At 51.1% G+C, this 19,324-nt stretch overlaps 2 protein-coding genes across 7 annotated transcripts; both read right to left on the bottom strand.

The window, feature by feature from the left end:
• Positions 1–524: 524 nt before the first annotated feature.
• LOC105419690 (SPRY domain-containing SOCS box protein 4-like) lies at positions 525–8,654 on the bottom strand. 2 transcript variants are annotated; one of them, XR_003890143.1, is made up of 5 exons: positions 8,374–8,654; positions 6,173–6,222; positions 3,304–4,163; positions 1,109–1,360; positions 525–1,000 (listed from the first exon to the last, which is right to left on the bottom strand). XR_003890143.1 is itself a non-coding variant. In XM_029844495.1 (4 exons), the coding sequence occupies exons 3-4, from the start codon at positions 4,010–4,012 to the stop codon at positions 1,233–1,235; spliced, it is 837 nt and encodes a 278-aa protein (XP_029700355.1). In that variant the 5' UTR covers positions 4,013–4,163; positions 6,173–6,222; positions 8,374–8,654; the 3' UTR covers positions 525–1,232. The 2 variants fall into 2 exon arrangements, 1 of the variants encoding a protein (XP_029700355.1); XM_029844495.1 differs by having other exon boundaries at positions 525–1,360.
• A 2,296-nt stretch (positions 8,655–10,950) lies between these two features.
• LOC101069528 (solute carrier family 25 member 36-A-like) lies at positions 10,951–17,388 on the bottom strand. Of its 5 annotated transcripts, none has more exons than XM_011608763.2 (9): positions 17,249–17,388; positions 17,100–17,169; positions 16,933–17,011; positions 15,770–15,934; positions 15,344–15,421; positions 14,428–14,528; positions 13,146–13,212; positions 12,775–13,064; positions 10,951–12,701 (listed from the first exon to the last, which is right to left on the bottom strand). In XM_011608763.2, exons 3-9 carry the CDS (start codon positions 16,971–16,973, stop codon positions 12,508–12,510), a joined length of 936 nt encoding a protein of 311 aa, XP_011607065.1. In that variant the 5' UTR covers positions 16,974–17,011; positions 17,100–17,169; positions 17,249–17,388; the 3' UTR covers positions 10,951–12,507. The 5 variants fall into 5 exon arrangements, with proteins under 5 accessions (XP_011607065.1, XP_029700352.1, XP_011607066.1 ...); XM_029844492.1 differs by having other exon boundaries at positions 16,933–17,014; positions 17,105–17,169; positions 17,266–17,388; XM_011608764.2 differs by having other exon boundaries at positions 17,266–17,387.
• Positions 17,389–19,324: the final 1,936 nt, after the last annotated feature.

The following is a 19,324-nucleotide window of genomic DNA, read 5'->3' as shown; positions in this document are numbered from 1 at the left end:
GAAACTCGTGCAGGAGAGCCGGATGAAGCGAGGCCCGACTGGGGACAGCAGACAAATAGAAACGAGGCGCTTTTAACCCGATCGAACGCGTCCTCGGCTGAAGCTTTCGGCCTCGTTCGGTAACGTTTGACGGGTCGTGGGGCGGAGCTTCCTGCTGCAACAGTAAAACCCGAGCTGGGAGCGGCCTCAGCACGCCGGAGCCCCGTCATGAACGGGCCCCGTTGTGTTCAGGGGCCGTCCTGGGACGCAGGAATGTGCTCCAGAGCCGGCCCAGTGTCCGGTCCAGTGAGGATTATCCGTCACGGCGGACCTTTGGAGTCGGCCAGCTGACATTTTCGCCACAACAGAACAGGCGGAAAACGTGACGGGCTCAACGTATAGGCTGTAAGAGTTACCCCACTATTCTACCGGAATTCTCACCCCCCCCCCCCCACATATTAGACAGTAGTATTAGTCTAAATATTAGACAGCTGTGAGGAGCAGCAGCAGCTGGACACACTTACAATAAAAACCCTACAAAGAGGTGCAGCAAGTTAATCCAAGTTTATTCTTTTTCACATTTAAAAGAATATCCTGGCATCACAGTATTCCAAATATACTCCGAGGAGAAAAAAAAAAGTTAAAATAATCTCATAAGACCTCAGCATTTAAGACTGGGAAAGAAGCACGTGGCGGTGCGTTCGTGTGTCTCTGAGCAGGTCCGTCAGCACACGCACGGCGTCTCTAGAGGCGCCGCTGGAGCCCACGGAGGTGACGGGGGACAGAGGAAGACCGAGAGCGTTCCGTGGTGCTCGAACATTCACACAGGATCCGTGCACGCGTGCGCGTGTGTGTGTGTGTGTGTGTGGACTCTGCCTCCCTCTGCTCTCATGAGGGACTGTTGTGTCTCCACAGATCCGGCTGTGTTGGGAATACAAATATAAATAGCAACATGTTCCTGGGGAGGCAGAGTCTGTGCAGAGCAGTCATCTGTCCTTCCGAGGACGCGCTGCTCGGAAAACTAAAGTGAAACGTTGCAATAAAGACAAAAAAAAAAAAAAAAAAATCTCAATTCAGGCCAAAGTCCAGGAAAGATGGCGACAGAAGGCGGGAAAAAAAAGCTGAGAACCTGATTAAAATCATCCAAACCGCAGTTGTAAACAATAGTCAGCTGTTGTCCGCGTCCTCCCAGATGTTCGACGGAGGCGCTGCGGGGACAGATGTCCCGGATGGCGCCACATCTGTGGGCGTGGTCACTGGTACTGGAGGTAGTTCTTCAGCGTCTGCGGCAGCGGCAGCGCGTCGATGCGATGGATGCGCTCCCGGCCCAGCGCCAACCGGGCCGCCCGCCGGCACAGGTCCATCAGGGGGAGGGGCTCCGCTGCGGCGGGGGAGGAGACACACAGTTAACGCCCGGACGTGGAGGTCGCCGATCGGCCCGTTTGGTCGGAATCACGGCAACGGGAGACGAGCCCGGCCTCGGAATGACCTCATCGGGATTCCAAGAGTGGGAAAACAGAAGGGTCGTGGAAACGGAGGGCGGCAACGCTGCAGAGCATTCCTGTTTCCGACGCTCTTGAACGCATCACACAGCCACGGGTTTGCCCGAGATATCGTGCGACACACACACACACACACACACACACACACACGGTCCAATACGGATTTTTTTAAAAAAAACGGTTTTAACAGCACAGCTCCTCGATAATGGTGGTTACCATAACAACAAGCTCCTCACGTCTTGGCGACGTCGCTGCATCTTAAGTGTTCAGCAATGCTGAATTATTACTGAATTTATTGTTTTAACAGACACTCCCTTAAAGACGCTCCATGACAACCGGGACTTCCCCTGAACAGGAGCGGGAACACGTCGGCCTTCGGGTCCTCGGAAAGTCAACGGTGGCGTCCACGTAACGCCCGCTGTGACAGTCAAGGACCCCGGAACATTAAAGTGGCATCGTGGACCAACGTTAGCGGGTAACCACAGATAAGCTGCAACCTGCAGTTCATAAATGTCCTCACTGTTCCCTGAAATGATCTCCCAGCAGAACTCTGGGATCCACCCGACACGAGCGCAGTGGATCACTCCGTCCTCTCCGGGACCGTTCCCCTACGAGAGCTTCACCCCCACTTTCTTCCATTATTCTTCTGATCACCTAATGAATTAGCAGGGGAATGGATGTAGAGTTCACACGTGCTCCAAGCCTCATGATTTACCCCCCCCCCCACACACACACACACACACACACACACACACACACACCTTCCTTGTGAGACAGACGGAGGCGCCGACTGCCGACCACGCTTATCCGAGAAATTAGCATAAATCTAGCGGGGCTGTCTGACCTACTTCGGCGGGACGGGGACGTGCGCCGTACATGGACGCTCCTCCGGCTGTGATCGCGTCTGAACTTCCAACGGGGTGAAAGGAGGAGGCGAGGAATGTGTCAGGGACGGATGGATTTAGATCAATGAGATGTGGGACGAGATAACAAATGGAGCAGGATGGAGTCCTGGGCTCAAGGCCGCCGAGGTGTTGAGGCTTTGGTTCCTGCCACTCACGACCGAGGCAACGGCGCCCCGTTGTTGGGGCGTGGTCGTTTTACTGGTGCAATCGGACCCCCGCAGGCTCGACCGTTATGGATGAAGATGATGAAGATGAAGATGCAGCTACAGGAAGGAGGAAGAAACTGAACCTGCACTGATGGAAGGAACGACAGATCCAGAACAAGTGTGGCTCTTTTTTGAGTCTGAGAGCAGATCTGACGCTAAATCTCGTTCCCGTGACAACATCTGGGAAAGTATCGGGGTGATGAAGCTTTGATGAGCCTCGGGCCTCCAGGGTCAGCACCAACATCGGCTGTAACATAAACTCGGGATGGAGCTGGAATGCTGATCACACTCAAAGTGTTTGGGGAACAGCTGCCAACAATCGTGTTAAACAATCCAAGTGATTTTAACAGATATTAACGAACTATTAATTATTACGGAGCAGGTGGTAAAATAACAGCTGCTAACAGCTGCAGAGGAGACGGAGATCCTGCTCTAACCTCTTCCTGTTGGTAAACAAAGCAGCGCTCCTTTTCATTATGGGCTTTTTATAGCTCAGCGCAGATGGAAATTTATACAGTCGGGGGGGGAAAGGGTGTGTGTGTGTGTGTGTGTGGGGGGGGGGGCTGCATATCTGCAAAATGTTCCCAGTCTATGTTCCCGCTGGTTCGCTGCTGCAGACGCGTTTATCAGCCAGACGTCCCAAAAAAAGATCACAGGATGATAAACAGACGCTTGTGTGTGTGTGTGTGTGTGTGTGTGTGTGAGACTCACGGTCGAGGCCGTTGACGTAGCGGATGGACACCTCACAGTGGCCCCACACAGCACTGACGATGGGATAGAGCTTCTTTCCCTTCAGGCCCCTGAAGGCCACCCCCAGGTACTGTCCCTCCACCATAAAGCTCAGCGTTCCCTCGTCCATGTCCAGCACGACCGTCAGAGCGTCCGGAATGACAAACGACTCGTCCGCTTCCAGAAAACTGGGATACGTCGGAGCCGGCACGGAAGCCGGGCGATTCTTCCCGTCGTGGTGGAGTCTGTTCCGACCCAGGTCCCACCCCCACGACTCCGAGTCCGAGCCCACGAGCGCCGTGTAGCCGACCGAGTGCAAAGAGGCCTCTGCCGTGGCCACGCCCACCACGGCGTGCGTGCCGCGCTGCCGGGCCGGCCAGTGAACCCGCCAGGCGTGGAGCCCCCGCGTGTAGCCCACCTTTCCGCGGATGCAGTCGGTGCTCTGGGCCACGGGGTGCCGGTGGAACGTCAGCTTGTCGTCCTCCTTCACGAAGACGTTGAGCGAGCGGTCGTCCGGGTTCCAGGCGTGGCGGAGCTGCGAGTCCGGACCGGCCGAGGGCATGTCCAACAGCAGGTCCAACCTCGGGGGGCGGCAGAAGTCCGGGCCCCGGAGTTCCCGGCGCAGGGGCCGGTAGGAAGGCTCCCCTCGCACATCCACCGATTTGATGCTGCCAGAGATCTTCTGGCCCATGGTTGGGTGGGTCCGGGGGGGGTGGGGGGGTGGACCGAGGGCAGCAGTGAGGGGGAGGGTCCTGACGTTACCTCATGGGCACGGTGTCACCAACACAGGGGGGGGGGCGAGTCGAGAGGGAGGCACCACGTCTTCAACCGTGGGGGGGCTCCTGAAAACAAGCACACGTTAATTACTGAGGAAACATTTCCATCAGGAACAGAAATGCAGATGGACGACGTCACGTGCACATGGCTGCACCATGGCGTGCACGTGGCTGCATCACGGTGTGCCAGAACAGAAGCCCAAAACCCTGTGGCGCCCCCCCCCCCCCAAGAACCGCAGGCAGGAGGGGGCCACAGAAGGAGAAATGAAGGGTACATTTCTCATCACTTTTAGCAGACCTTTAGAAAACCAATTTACACACACACACACACACACACACACACACACACACACTCTAACTAAACTTTATTTTCGCCTCACCCAATTCATCTATTTTTCCTTTTTTAGGCCGAGACGAACGGCCTGAATATTCCGGCCTGAATATTCCAGCCTGACACGGGCTCGCCCTGCACAGCCGTGCACGTACAGATGACTCAATTCCACACGGTTATATCGAGACGATTAAAATTAGAAAGGCACGCCACATAATTCCTTTTCCACACATAGCTGGGATTTTATTGACTGGAGGAACATTCAGTCTCCCAATGATGACGGGAGCACTTATTAATCGACACTATTCAGGTTTATTCCTGGTAAATATCTGGTCATAAGGAATTTAACACAGACGGACAGCAGTAACTTATTTCAGCAGCCGGTAAGAAACCAGCCAACCTGCTGCACCGAGTTCATCGAAGTTTCTACTGGTGTTTTAGATTGTTGCTTAATCCCAGTTCGGAGTTACAGGTGATGTCTGAGGCCCCCCCCCCCCAGCATGAGACGCGACCACGCCGTCCTCCTTCCAGAAACACTGACCCACTTTTCCCGATAATCCAGACGCAGTTTTGTGCAATTTCACGCAGGAGCAACTTGAAAAGGATCGTTGAGCAGCTGGGAACAAACGGGAGGTGGATCCGACGGCCGGAGAGGGGCGGGACATTTAAAGTCTTACCTAGGACGACACGTGGCTGCACAGCCCTGGGGTGTGTGTGTGTGTGTGTGTTTACATTTAAATGATCATGAAATATATGAAACAAGGATCAGTCTGGAATTCTAACGATTTGGTTCCGGTCAGGCTTCCTGAGCGTGTATCCTCTTTCTTCCCTCCCTTCCTCCTGTATAGGGGTCATATAGACGGGGTCATATAGACGGGGTCATATATTCTGACCCGTTACTGTGGTCATTAACCACAGGGGCATCAGTCAAACCTGCCAATCCAGCCCATCACTGAGCAGATTACAGATGTGGGAATGGGGAGGAACATGGCTTCCTATGGAATACTACAGACACAAGCGTGCACTGCTGCATTGGAATACAACACCTGGACACGTCCGCCCGGAAGGTCAGAGGTCAGGAATGCCCTTTAGGCTAAATAGCGAGATAAATGCTGCATTGATTTTGAGGCAAATGTTGGATTATTGCCTCTAACTTGGGCCTTAATGTGTCCCAGTAAAAACACACGTGGTTGCCCTGAAAGTCCTGGTCGATGCTCAGTGATCCAGATTCTCCGCCCCAACCCCCACTCTGTACCTATACATCCATGCATCCGTGTCTCAGCTTTCCCTCCTGGGAGCCCTCCTCTCGCCCCCCCCCCCCAGCAGAAGCACAATAGGATTCCTGTCTGCCTGCATTCTTCCACTGAGGAGTTTTAATGATGAATAACGCACACATTAGCGCATTAGCGCATTAGCGCCGGACGCTCACTGTACGCACACACACACCGAGCACATTCATAACGCACATGATGGCGCCCGTAAGGACACGAGCTGATCGGTGTGCAGCACATAGCTTTGCATTAGCGTCGCACTATCATGGAAAAAACAATTTTTTTCCCCACAATTCTCTGATCTGTTCGGGATTCTTTTTAGCCTCAAAACTGAAACTTTAAGCAAAAGAAAGACAGAAAAGATCGTCTGGGCAGAGCACGGTTAAATAATGATTAAATGTGTCATAACCTAGACTAACCAGCCCCATTTCTTCTGAACACGAGGCTGCAGTGGTTCTGAGATCCGAACTCACCTCTTAGTCCATCCAGGTGAGGGGGGGCCGGATCAGGAGAGGGTTGGAAGCTGCGGAGAAGACGGATAAATAATGAGTAACAACGCAAAAGAGGCCTTTAAATCACACAAATGAACAAGTGGAGCATTTTCCCAGTGTCGGAAGACTGGGGTTGGTGACAGTAACACTGTAGTATTATTATTATTATGTTAAATAAATCCTTGTAACCCACATCCAAGACAACATCCAGGCAAATGATGCCGTAGCTATGGCAACATATGTCGGTTATTTTCCCTCCTTCACATCCCGCTGCATCGTTAACGCGCTCCGACACCTCAGTCTTATTCTTGTCGCGCGGTTTTACGAACGTCGTGATGTGAAGTTGGCGAATGAGTTTGTGAGGATGCCCTCGTTCACCACCCGCCTCGTATCGCTGGAGCTGCTCCGGGAAACTTCCCCACCAGATGAGCTCTCCCGACACCTGCACGGCCAACAGATCCCAGTTTTAGCCGTTAGCCGGCTTCCCAAACCCCTCGCTCACCGCCTCCCGTTCCCTCCTGCTCGTCACCACCAACACCTTCGAGTTCGGGCTGATCTGAACGGGAGGGTTCAGGACAGCGTCTTCGCTTGGCTACGCTGGACCACCTGAGCCCTGGAAGAGAGGCAGCAGAAAAGAGCCGCCCATCCCAGTGACACGGCAACAGCTCCACAGTTCACCGTTACTCTGAACCAAAAATCCCAAAACTGGTGAAAACCAACGGGGAACAACAGTCTCACTGTGGGGAGAACTGGGACCAGCACCAAAGGAAACTCAGTCACGGACGCCAGTCACCAGCGTGTCCGTATGTAGCATGGTGAAAGGATCCCCCCCCCCCCCCCGTGACAACACGCTCAACAGTCGCTCATCAACAAGTTTTTCCAGGACGGCAGCTTCCTACTTTCCCCAGGTCATAAATCACCTCGCCTTCAGATCAGACGGCCAATTAAATCCGGCGAGATCCGCTGGATCGCTGCCCCTCCCTCTTAACTGGCGTCCTGTGAAATCGGGAATAAAAATAGTTTCCATTCAATGGAGTTTGAAGGAAGCCGCAGAGCGCCGGGCAGAGTTTGGGCGTCCCAGTATAGAAACGTGTGGGTGGAATCATCTCCCAGGAGAAGCGCTTTAGCTCATCTTAGATGCTACACTTTAGCAGCTCCGGAGAACCGGGCGCTCCGCCTCCCGGCACACCACCGTCGGGGACGTCGACGTTCTGAGCGGCTCGGAAAAGAATCCGATAAACAACATTCGATGGGAAAATGGGAAATCGTCTCAGCTGAATCACACACAGGTGAAGTGATGCCGTGAGGTCAGAGCCAGATGGTGTAATGGGGAGCGTAGAGGTCAACAGAGCTCCTGGGGGGGGGGGCACATGATCACCAGCGAGGGGATTAAACAAACAAACCGTTTCATGCAAGCGGGCTTGAACGCTTTGGGGGGGGGGGGGGGGGGGGTTGCTTTATTGCACCAACATAGGCAACCCAAAAGATCCCAGCCTTATGATCTCCGTCTCACCATCTGCCGTCCACCCACACACCTCTCCCCCAACAACAGACCAGGTCGGTAGGCTGCCAAAGCCCGGGGGGGGGGGGGGGGGGCAGATGGTGCGAACCATTGAGCCTGTGAATGACATATACAGTTTGCATGGAAGGAGCAGTGAGGGGAGTCCGAGGTGGGTTTTTATGGCTCTGGGAGCTTCCTGCACCTGGCTGGTCTGAGGTCCGCAGGCTGCGGCTCCCAGACACGCGCAATCAGCTTAAAATGGAGGTGAGAGAAGCCGACTTCCTCAAGCCTTTCAGGAGAAAATGCAGAGCAAGCAGAGCACATCTGGCTGGCACAGAAACACAGGAGGCCATTCGGCTGGATGTGGAGACGCACGCGTTTAACGCGCACGCATTAACTGGAGAGAAAACTTTTCGCACGCTTCTTAGGGATTTAAACATTCTACCGGTTTCCATGTGCTTGGAAAGTAGACGGCGGCTCTTTGTTGTGCTTCCACTTGCCAAGCAGACAAAAAGCAGAAAATTGATTTGAAATCAATAAGAACTCAAACTGCTGAGGAATCAGAAAATAAACACAAAGTTGAAAACAGCTGTCGCGATAAAAGGCATAAAACATGACAGTCTTCCTCATAAAAGTGCTGTTTGGCGTGTGCGCGCGTGCAGAAACATGAACCGCGCGTTACCTCACAAACAGCGACTCCTCTGCAAGTTGTCGACCGAGAAAAGCGGCCCGGACGAGGCTCGCACGACGGTAAGTTTCCTCCTCCCGCAACAAAACCAGCCCGCCGGGCGGACACCAGAGGGGGGGGTCGTCAACGCGTCCGGAGCCGGACTCGAGCAGGGTCCTGTCGGCGTGCGCGGGGCTCCTCGCACCACGGGTGGCTTCCTTTGTTCCTGCTCCCAGCAGCCAGTTTCTTGGATATTATCGCCGTTCATGTGTCCCTGACGGCCGCTGATTGGTCGCTTGTTTGGGATCAACACAAGGTGACCGCCGTCAAGCCAGACATGATAGCTAACGCACTTCCGGTTACGGAGGAAAACATTTTCCATGTTTTTAACGCCCTGTGTTTGTGTTATATGATGTAAATACTTGTGAGGCAGGCTCAAGGTGATCTTAAATTGTTGAAACGCACTCACTTGCGCGTATCGGCTTGTTTTGTGACCTAAATGTGGCTAAAGCTAACGTTCTTATTTTGAAAGTGCCTCAGCTACTTCCGGATAAAGTCTCACTTAATAGATAACTTGACTCAACGATAATTAGCCAGCTGCTTTTGAATTTATGTTGATTTTCTTGTCCTTATTTCCTTAAAGTTAACAGTGAGGTATCATTTTTCTAAATTAAATTGGCGAATGTTTCCATCCCGGTGGCGTTTAGGGAAATATCCTTGTTACTGCTGCGGTTTAGCATGCTCTAAAAAGTGTTTAAGGGCTGGATCTTATGTCTGTGGACCACAGATTGGTGGATCTATAAATAATCACCTTGTTGTGAACACATACCCCAGTTGTCAGATGTATTTATTTGTATCTCACCTTGATATAGAGATAGATATGTCACCCAGGCCTGGATGAGATTGTGCTCTATAAAAACTAGACCACTGACTCCCCGAGCTGCTGGCCTCAAATCAATTTCAAATGGAACCAGGGACAATTGAAGATGATGGCCATGACAAAACAGGCTTTACGTCCTTGTCAGTGTAAAATATGGCTGATTCTCCCGGCTGGGCCATCGCGAGGGAACAGAACATCAATTTTACTGGATCTATTTGGTCGTTCTACATTACATGATTAAATCAATCCTGGAAAGAAATGTTTGGTTTTGCCCCTTATTCACAGACTGAAGAGGATTCATCCGTGCAACGGGCACGTCCGCAGGACGGCCTTTTGCTGGCCTTTTTACCGTTTAATCACCAAAGTAAAATCGAGGTTTCATGATCTGTTTGTGCCGCTAAACTATGCAGGAGCCCGTCTAAGTATTCCTCCTGTTACTTGTTATTCATGAAGTCAGAAAGTTGATTTCCGAGTCAGTTTGAGCGGAGCCTGACTCACCGAACTCGTGCTCTGTGTGTGTGTGTGTGTGTGTGTGAGTGTGTGTCATCAGCTGGCTTTTCACTGCTGACTTCAGAGTTCCGAGCTGCTAGAAGTTGATAAAAACAGTTCTGAATAAGCATCTTTTTCACTCCATCTCCTCGCTGTTTGTCTCTAATCACACACCCCCCTCCCAAACACACACACACACACACTTTCTCTCCTCCATAAGTGATGTGGAGCCCCTCATTATTGAAGGACGAGTCAAACAATGCGTCTGGATTCCCACGAGCTCTCCTTCCCCTCAGAGGGGACTTGGCTGGGACTGGCCTTCGCTCTCCGTCCCTCAGCTCCCCGAGCCACCGTCGGGTGTCCTCCTGGTTTAGGATTCGAACCATTTCTCCTCTGCCCCCAGAGGGATGCTGGATCCTTTCTCATGCGTGTTTAGACAGGAAAAGCTGCACACATGTCCCTGTGCAGGACCTTAGACCTTCACACGCTCACGCACGCCTGGAGGCAGTCGTGGGGCCTCCAGCTGACCGGACCGCGTGATGACGGGAGACAAGACGCAAAGCCGGGTCAGTCCAGACCCGTTGGGAGCTAAAGGGGTCGTGCGAAATGGCTGCAGAGGTCTGAAGACGCGACAGATGCAAACGTTCTTGTGGAAAGACTTAAAACTGCCTTTATTCAGGATTAAACTGGGGTGCAAATCCCTGTCAGACAGCAGAGGAGCAACGTTTCCTCTCTCTCCTCACAGGCTGATCGTCCCCTCGCTGTGCAACTGTGCTCATTAAGAGTGGAGCTGGAGCAGCACTGCGGGCCCGTTTGTATTACTCCAGCAGAGCGGTGCTGCTGGCAGGCTGCACAGACTGTTTGGGGAGCACATTCCTCCCTTTCAGACTGACACAAAATAAATTGCGTCTGACTCGGGAGGCCAGAGAATGAACTGTGATTTGGGGAACTTTTGTGGGGTTTTTTTCTTGTCATCACTCATTTCACACCACACGAGTTTATAAGGCAAACCTTAAACGTCACGTGTCTTTCTTTCCATGACGTGGTGGTTATGGGCTGTCGGAGGCCTCCAGCAGCTGTGAATGAGGACCAACAGCTCCACCTTGTGGCCACACAATCCACACATCACATTTCCTCCTCAAACGACTGATCAGCAGCGTGTAATCTATTACTGTGCTTGATCTAGTGTTTAGGTCCTCAGACTCATGGATTTAGGAAACCCCTTATTTGCACTCTGTCCATTTTATTGTCATACAAAAACAGGAATAAAGAGAAAGCAGCGTCTTACAGGAAGGTCTGACGCGACGAAACGGGCGCTGGGAGAAGGCAACAGGTTATGCAGAGGAGTAAAAACACTGTTCTTCTGAATGCATAGCCGTCTCTTGACGCTCCAGTTGCCATGAATGACGACGATCATTTATCCAAGCGAACACATTTACTGGCAGACGGCGCAACGAGGTGGGCGGAAAAGATGCAGGGGGGGGAATGCATGTGACCGGAAGGTCAAAGGGTCATTCGATCATCCAGGGAAACTGAGCTGCAATTGCATATCCTGGGAGTGCGTGCTCAGACGCGCCGGGCTGACCGCTCAAGAGTGGCCCGGTGCTGTAAGAGCAGCGTGATAAGGTAGAGCGTTGGGAAAGGCCGGGGGGGGGGGGCGGGGGCACAGGCTGGTTATCGTCTGCTGTGAGACGTTAGCGTTTCCCAGGGTAAACAGGATGACGACACCAACGGCGGTCAAGTCTTTAACATCTGCACCAGGACAGAGAAGTTTGTAAGGGGGGGGGGGGGGGGGGGGGGGGCAAACACCCCGGTTACAAACAGTCTCACGGCATTTTTAAAAGGCTAAAACACAGTTTGACCTGAAAACAACAGGAGGAAACCAAGGGAAGGGTCTGTCGTTATACTGGTGTGCACTTAGGAACACGTTCCAGGCGGTTCTTCACACACTGGCTCAACTATAAAATGATCCAGATTAAAAAAACTGAGAGGACTTTCCTCACCCTCAGTCTGGAATTTAAGAGAAGCCACGAAGGAGGAACGCCCCCAACTATGAGCATTATCTCACACTGAGTTTTTCTATACATCCAACTGGATCATCTTTACTTTTAATCCTCAAACTGCTTCAGTGTTAGACTTTTTGGTTTTTAGTCAAGTTACTCTTCGCTATACTTTACGGTTTAGTTACGCTCAGTCCAACCTCACCCTCTCCCACACATGGTTAAAGTGCAATGGAATTCAGTATGTAGACTCGTACTGAGCCAGCAGGATTCGGATCGGACCGAGGGGAATCCGCCCCGCGTGGCTCGCTCCAACACGCCTGCAGCCATTGTGCGTTTTCATCAGCGTCACAGTGTCACAAAAAGGCACGTCCCCATAGGTCCACTCCCATCTTCCCATTTGTCCTACCTGAACCAGGACTCCACCGTGGTTCTGAGATCATGCTAACAAGACGCTCCAAAAGGTCAACAAAGACTGGATTCACCGTTATCTTTCATTAGTTTTGTTAGAGGCAGGAAACACTGGAATCTGTGTTGTCTGAGCTACCAGATAAAACACACATATAACCTAGGAGAGAAGAGGATGGAATTAAAATAACTACTAATAAACCCGACTCCTGCGAAACCTCCTTTCTCTGCCAGATCCTTTGACTGGAAAACAAATCTGCCTTCCTGTCTGATGTCTTCTGGACAGAAGGGTCGCCCGCTGGCGCGCATCCGTTTCTTGTGCTGGTCTCCGAACAAGGGAAGGGTTACGTGTGCAGTCAGGGCGGGGACGCGTTAACCACTCAGTAGATAGACCACCAGCTCGTAGGTGCACATGGTGATGGCAGTGTTGGGGATCTGTCGCACCAGGTGGGTGGTCAGACCACGGTACAGGGCTGCGTAGCCCTCCTCTTTGGGCACTGTTCTTAGAGTCTGGAAGAAGGACTTGTACTTGGTCCCCTCCTCACGTAACCTGGTTCGGATTACTTCTGCAAGGTCGAAAGCCAAAGGTTAAGGAAGAGTAGCCACCTAGCATAAATGCGCTACATTAGGTGCGCTCACCGTGTGGATAAGCAACCGTTGTGGCGCAGGTCTTGGAGGTGGCAGCAGCGAGCATCATCCCTACGAAGTCCGACGCGACTTTGGGCACCTCCTCCTCCTCCTCCATGTTCTGCGGCATCTTGGCCTCCAGCAGGCGCCGTTTGATGCTTTCGTAGATGACAAAGTGAATGACAGTCTCTGAGATGCCGGCGTAGGACGCCGACATCCCCCTGTAGAACCCGCGCAGGCCCTCCCGCCGATAAACCCGGCGCATGCAATCAAGCGCGCTCATCCGTCGCTCGCCTCGATTCCTTGGGACGAGAGAAACGACTTAAACAACTTGGTTTGTCGCTGGAGTTGACATTAACGGGACCGATAACACGTCAGGTCACCTGGCATCCAGCTGGAGGCGGGTCTTTATGAGCCATATGGGGTTGGTGGTCGTGATGGCTGTGAAACCTGCGGAGGGAAAGACGGCCTCCAGGATTAAATCGCGTCCAACATCCAGGAACAGCTTTAGCAAGTTGCTGTGGTACTAAATCCCACCAACACATTAAAACTCTAAAAAGCACTGAGTACATCTTACAGGCTGATTTCATTGGGGTGAACTAGCTTTAACTCTTCGTGTAGACACAGAGAAAGCAGAGTAACTGAGAGCTAATCTCTGTAGACGATGCGTGCTAGCAGGATGGAAACTGAATGGTGTAAATGTCATGCAGTTAAGAGTTAAAAACCTCTTCATGAAATTACCTACAAGACGAGGGAGCGGTGCACACAGACAGAAATATAAGAACCAGAAACAAAAAGGAAGCACAGATCTGTGATGAGTACTCACGCAGACCCAAGTAACTCCTCACAGATGCAGCTAGAGACCCCTGGTGGTGGGGGGGTCTCATGGCCTTGCGAGAGGAGAGCTACGGTAGAGTTAAAGCCTAAAACAGACACAGGCTTGTGTGTAGCAATGTGACCAGCATGCAACCAATAAACTCCCCATCCCCGCGGGTGTAACCCACCATCTCCCCACCATCCTCCACCAAAACAGCAGGAGGGACAGAAAAAGCTGGAGTTTGATCAATTCAGAAACCCCTGATGCACAAAGAAATGACAATCAGACATATCACATCCAGTTCAGGGCTGTGTTACGCAAGTGGGAGCAAAGTTTAGCCAGCATCAGCGCGGGGGTGGGGGGAGCAAGGAGCCGTTTTAGCCGCGGCAGCAGCTGATGCCGAGCTGTGCTGTGGTCACCGTGTCCAACATGGGGGCCGGTTCACCACCCCGTCAGTCTGCAGAACATAATGCACACCTTGATAGCCCTGCGTGGTTGGGGTGTGCTTAAAATGGTGGAATCAGTCACGGTATATTTACACAGGAACCCACAGACGCATGTGGTGGTGCTGCAATATTAGAGCAGGGGACCAGGTTAAAGACGGCTGAGCTACGTTGAGACACAAATTGGGGTAAAACGAAGGTTGTGCCTGAGTCTTAGCGCTAAAGTTCAACTCCACCAGTTCCAGCAAAGCACAGGGAGACGAGGAGACACCAGAAGAATCCACCCTTTATGTTCAATCAGCCCCACTGGTCTGGTGACCCAAGAGTGGGTCCACCCCCCAGCACGAGAGGGATCCCCGCTCAACAGGTGAAGGCGTAAACATGGTGCTGATGGACGGTAGTTACCTGCCATTCCAGCCGACACCATGTGTACCTGTGTGGAGTCAGGTTCCAGCACACCGTTGAGCTTCTCTTTGGCGGTGGAGTAAGCAGCAAAGTAGATGGCTCTTTGTGGCGGGGGGGACAGAAAAGGAAGGTTACGTTTTAGACACGTCTGCAGAGACTGTTAAAGACGAGATATGATGCAAAAAGTCACTTTTTTTCCACGCGTTAGCGCGTATATTTGCATATCCGGAGTACCTCCCCACCCCGCAGGTGTTAACTTTCAAAACTAATTCAATGTTTTACAAGCTACCAGAGCAAGAAAACGCATCTCCAAACACTCCGTTTAAATTCATTCATTAATAAGACACGATTTAAATGAACGCTCAGAGGTTTACGCGCGTCTGTGTCCACGTCCAGTGACTGCCTTGCCTTCCTCTTCATTCAGCTCTGGCTGGTCTAAGAGCCTAACAAAACACTCCACACCTGCTCAGCACTGCCACCAGTTAGACGGAACATTAGGCACAGCTCACAGCCATTAGCCCCCGGCTCCCTCCAAAAATGACAGGCAATAATGATGGTGGCGCGTAAACGTAGCGGCACAAACAGCGAAGCCTGTAATGGGATTTACAAGGTATGAAAGGACCTTTTCTCCTGAAGCTGCTGGTGTTGCCATGTTGTGATGAGCAGGGAGCTGAGAAGGTTACACAGCTGAGTGGAATCTAAACAACCTGGAGCCTTCAACCCTTCTGGGTCACCCCAGTTACCTGAACAAGTCCTGTGGTGTTTACAGAACAACACCGTCCCTTGTAACACACCACATGACCTCAGGCCTGGGCGTTACTGCTAATATCTTTAAACGAGATAAAAATGCTACGGATTAAAACAAACAAGTGGGGCGTCTGTTCTCGTCCCCGGAAGCGTGATGGGATGTGCTAACCTGGAAGGTGCTACACCGATCAAATTTGGTCCCAAGCCTCTGAAGAGAGAACGAGGTCCCTCCTTCTCCAGTATTAACCTGTGGACGACACACAAGACGCCAGAAAGGACACAGAGATTTAGAATGAACCCTGACCCCTGACCCTGAGGCATGACTGGAGTTAGATAATGTACATCACCCCCCCGTTTGTGCACCGCTGATGCCATCGGGGAGGCAGAACACCACACTTGTGTATTGTTTGGAGTGTTTTAACCAAAGTGCTACTCTTGTAAACACCGTGTCGTGTCCTAATATTGATGTCCAATATTTGTGGATGCTGGTTATAGATGTTACTGAGAAGGTTTGGAATAAAGAGTGTTACCTAATCATGGCTGTATACTTGTGCTTTTTGAGATGGAAATCTATATTACTGTAACAAAGACCCACTTGAGGAAGTGCAGGGGACCGGGTGGAGACATGCGGGCCACGCTGGTGCCGTTGACGGTGCTGAGATGAACCCCGGACACGTAGAAGCTGAGGGAAGATGACTGCAGACGTGTCTTCACCACCTCCAGCGGACAAGTCAATATGGCTCCGACTGTCCCTCCACATCTGGCAGGAAGGCAAGAGGAGGAGACGTTAATGGTGACGCAGCAACCAAGATGCCAGAGAACAGAACATACGGTCCTGCTGGCAACAAGCACGATAAGGAAGTGCCAATGATGCAGTTTGGGGAATGTTAACAATCCCTGGCATGATGCAGAGTAAATAGCCGGTCAGGAATGCTTTGTGTCCGTTCAGCACCTCAGCACATTCCAGAGACACGGATCTATGCATTGTCCCATAGGTTGAAAAATGAGAATGCTACAATGACCACAAATACCTGTGCATTAGTAAAGCCATGAGTAGGGCAGCTGTTGGCACCACGCAGGTGACAGATAAGAGGTGGCCACTGTGGAACTGCGTGTTTGTCCCTGAACAATAGTGAATATGTGCTCACGCATGCAGACACGCACCAAGACAACCCGAATGTTGCAAGAAATAGGACCGCATTCCATTTCCGTGCAACCGAATCATGAAAACAATCTTTCTAAAAATTCCAATAAAAAGCCACGTGGCTAATCTCACTGAAAGAACACACACACCGGCGTGAAAGATCCCAGCAGATCCCAGATCACGTTCTGGGTGTTGCATCAGTCCCGGAGCTCATTGGGAAACACTGATTTCTGTGTCAACTGTTGGTGTCCCTCAATTCTTTGTCAAGGAATAATGCCACAGGCCAGGCCAATCTGGCCCGTGCACCCGCACCGGACGGTGCAAACGTGCGTGGGTGCAGCCAACGGTGGATATTAAAGGCGGTACGGAGGTGCTCGGCTACACGGTTGTTGTGGTGCATGCCCCCCCAAAGCTGCAGCTTTGGTCGGTCCCACACCCGTTGTCTAAATAAGTTAGCCGTAACTGGCATTCCTTCCCACACCGAGATTCATTTACCAACCAGATCCCAAAAGGGAATAAACACACTCAACTTGATCCCATACTAGCTAGCCACAACTGTTAGCATTTTGCTAACTTCCTTACCTCTACGTAAGATGACATTAAGTATAACTCACCCTCCGGCTAACAGATGAACCATAGTGTCTCTTTTACTCATGATGTCTCATATTCGGGAAGCGTCCGCGGGGCACCACACTGGGACAATGAGACACAACGTCAAAAAAAGGACAAAAACACCAAAGGGAAAAGGCTCCCGAGCTAGCGAGCGAGCAACGCTCGGTACCTCTGTTGTAGCCGAGGTCAGCTGCGTGGAGGCGAGGATACGTAAGAGCTAACTCGGCTAGCTTACGAAGCTAAAGGGTAAGAAAGGTCGTTGTCAGAGAAAGAGCTTTACGGTTCCTTCTGTCGAAAGCGTCGCCATAACATGCATACATTCAACAATGGCGTACAACTCATTTCTTGCAATAAACGTGACTAAAGCCAGGCCGGGGCTGCCGTTGCCGTGCGCGGTCCTCTGAGAGTCTCCCGGGTCGGATCCTAATGTTTATCGTCGTGACGAGAACCAGAGCCCCGAGTGGTCGCTGATTGGCTGGTGGCAGCTTGTAGTGATCGCTGATTGGCTGGTGGCAGAGCTTCTAGTGCTCGCTGATTGGCTGGTGGCGTCCTTAGGGCCCGCCTCTGTCACGTGACAGCCCCCAGGCTCTCGGTGAACAGGAAATTTTTAGTTTCCAACACTGAAACCGACAGAAATCTGCTCTCCATCAGGCTTTTTCGTGATCTACTGGCTTCAATACTGTTGACATTTAGGCTGTACATTGAAAAATTAGGATTCTGTTCAACTGCTGCAGTAGACAATGACAAAAAAGAGGACTTTGATTGATTTTTTAGGCCAATTGAGATTCGTTGAAACCGCCACCCTACATTTCTAAATGCATTAAGATATAACATATTTTATCTTACAGCCACCTTAATCCAGCATTGCAGTTTTGTATTATTACGTGTAAAATCAGGGATGCAGATTAGCGCAGGCCCCATCTTGTAATAATCCTTTTAATCCTTGATTATCCTGCTTCTACTTGCATCTGATTTTACATAACTAATAAGTTGGGCAGATATGCAGCAGAGTGCAGGGCAGCCTCGCCCTTGGTCCTAAATGTTCACACGCTTGTATTGTGTACACACTGTAGTCCACACTGGACTTGGAGAGGAAGATAGATGTGAAAGACAGAAACTGAGGATCTGCATAAAGAAAAAAACCATACGCTTCTTAATTTTATAATTACAGGCGTAGTCTGCCCAGCCCCAGATCACGTGCCAGAGATTGTCATGTAATCATGCTCTTGCTGACTGACTGCTAGAGGGAAAGCAGAGATTTCTGTATGTGCTGGAATGCTTGGACAGCTGATTATTGCTTTGAATTTTAGATTGCAGTAAAATGATTTGGACGGCTGAATTGACATGGTTTCCTCATGACTGCGTTACCCACAGGTCCGGTGCTCGTGACCTTGCTGTGTTTTTAGTTTGGATGTTTGCTGTTTGCTTTGGCTTTAAGAGCTGAGGTCACGAAAAACATGGAAAGCCACGTTTGACCAAAGTTGACGGTTATTTCTGGGGGACATTGTGGTTCAGAGAAGGCATAGATGTGTGTGTTCATGTTTATTGTGACTTGCACGTGCGTAAAAGCTGAATGGTTCCATGTTTGTACATGTTTATAAGTCACGTTTGCATATAGTTTATGGCTTTTCACCACACTTGTGCAAGATGGTTTTCCTTTTTTGGAAATAAGATTATCTTCAGTGCTAACGCAAATATAGAACTGATGTTGTCTGTCAAACAAAACCGTAACACAAACCGTAATCATCCCATCAACCTAACCCTAACCCTTAACCTCACCCTAACCTCACCCTAACCTCACCCCTAATTTTAGCTTCAACATTAAAAATACTCAAGCAGTCCCTTTAAGATCTGAGGTTCAGCCAAGATGTCCTCGCCTCCCTAAAGCTCCCTCAGTCTGCTAGTAGAATGCATATTTTGGTCCTTTTACACTGCACGTACAAGAACAGACAGACAGACAGACAGACAGACAGACAGACAGACAGACAGGCAGGCAGGCAGACAGACAGACAGACAGACAGACCACAATCATCCACCTCATCCCCGTCCCATGACTCCTGTCAGAGTGCTGAGGCTAAGTGGTAGCACGTTCGGCAGCCTCGCTCATGTGACCGGCGTACCCTCAGAGATTACTGCAGCAGAGACCTGTAAACCCCATCATGACCTTCCATTCTAAGACCTTTAATCCCCGAATGAAACATCTTCACCCCTGCTAACAGGAAGTCAGTGAAGCACCTTCATACGCCCAAAAACACGAGGCGCACCGCCTGAAATGACCCTTAACTTGAAGGAATAATAATGTTTTTGATGGCGTTTGAAGGCGACGCCACGTCATCACTGAGGTTAATCAGTTAACCCACTTCCTTCAACAAACTCAACAGACCTTTGATCACC

This window comes from Takifugu rubripes, chromosome 11 (genome assembly GCF_901000725.2).
Source record: "Takifugu rubripes chromosome 11, fTakRub1.2, whole genome shotgun sequence".
Taxonomy (NCBI): Eukaryota; Metazoa; Chordata; class Actinopteri; order Tetraodontiformes; family Tetraodontidae; genus Takifugu; species Takifugu rubripes.
Note: the sequence above shows the minus strand (reverse complement) of the source record. Positions and strands in the feature narration are given on the sequence as shown.

Coding starts and splice junctions, on each gene's coding strand:
- LOC105419690 (XM_029844495.1), bottom strand. CDS start 4,012: ATGGGCCAGAAGATCTCTGGCAGCATCAAATCGGTGGATGTGCGAGGG. Junction 1,361..3,303: donor CTACGTCAACGGCCTCGACC/GTGAGTCTCACA, acceptor CCCCCGCCGCAG/CGGAGCCCCTCCCCCTGATG.
- LOC101069528 (XM_011608763.2), bottom strand. CDS start 16,973: ATGAGTAAAAGAGACACTATGGTTCATCTGTTAGCCGGAGG. Junction 13,065..13,145: donor CGCCTCCAGCTGGATGCCAG/GTGACCTGACGT, acceptor TCTCGTCCCAAG/GAATCGAGGCGAGCGACGGA. Junction 12,702..12,774: donor AACGGTTGCTTATCCACACG/GTGAGCGCACCT, acceptor TCGACCTTGCAG/AAGTAATCCGAACCAGGTTA.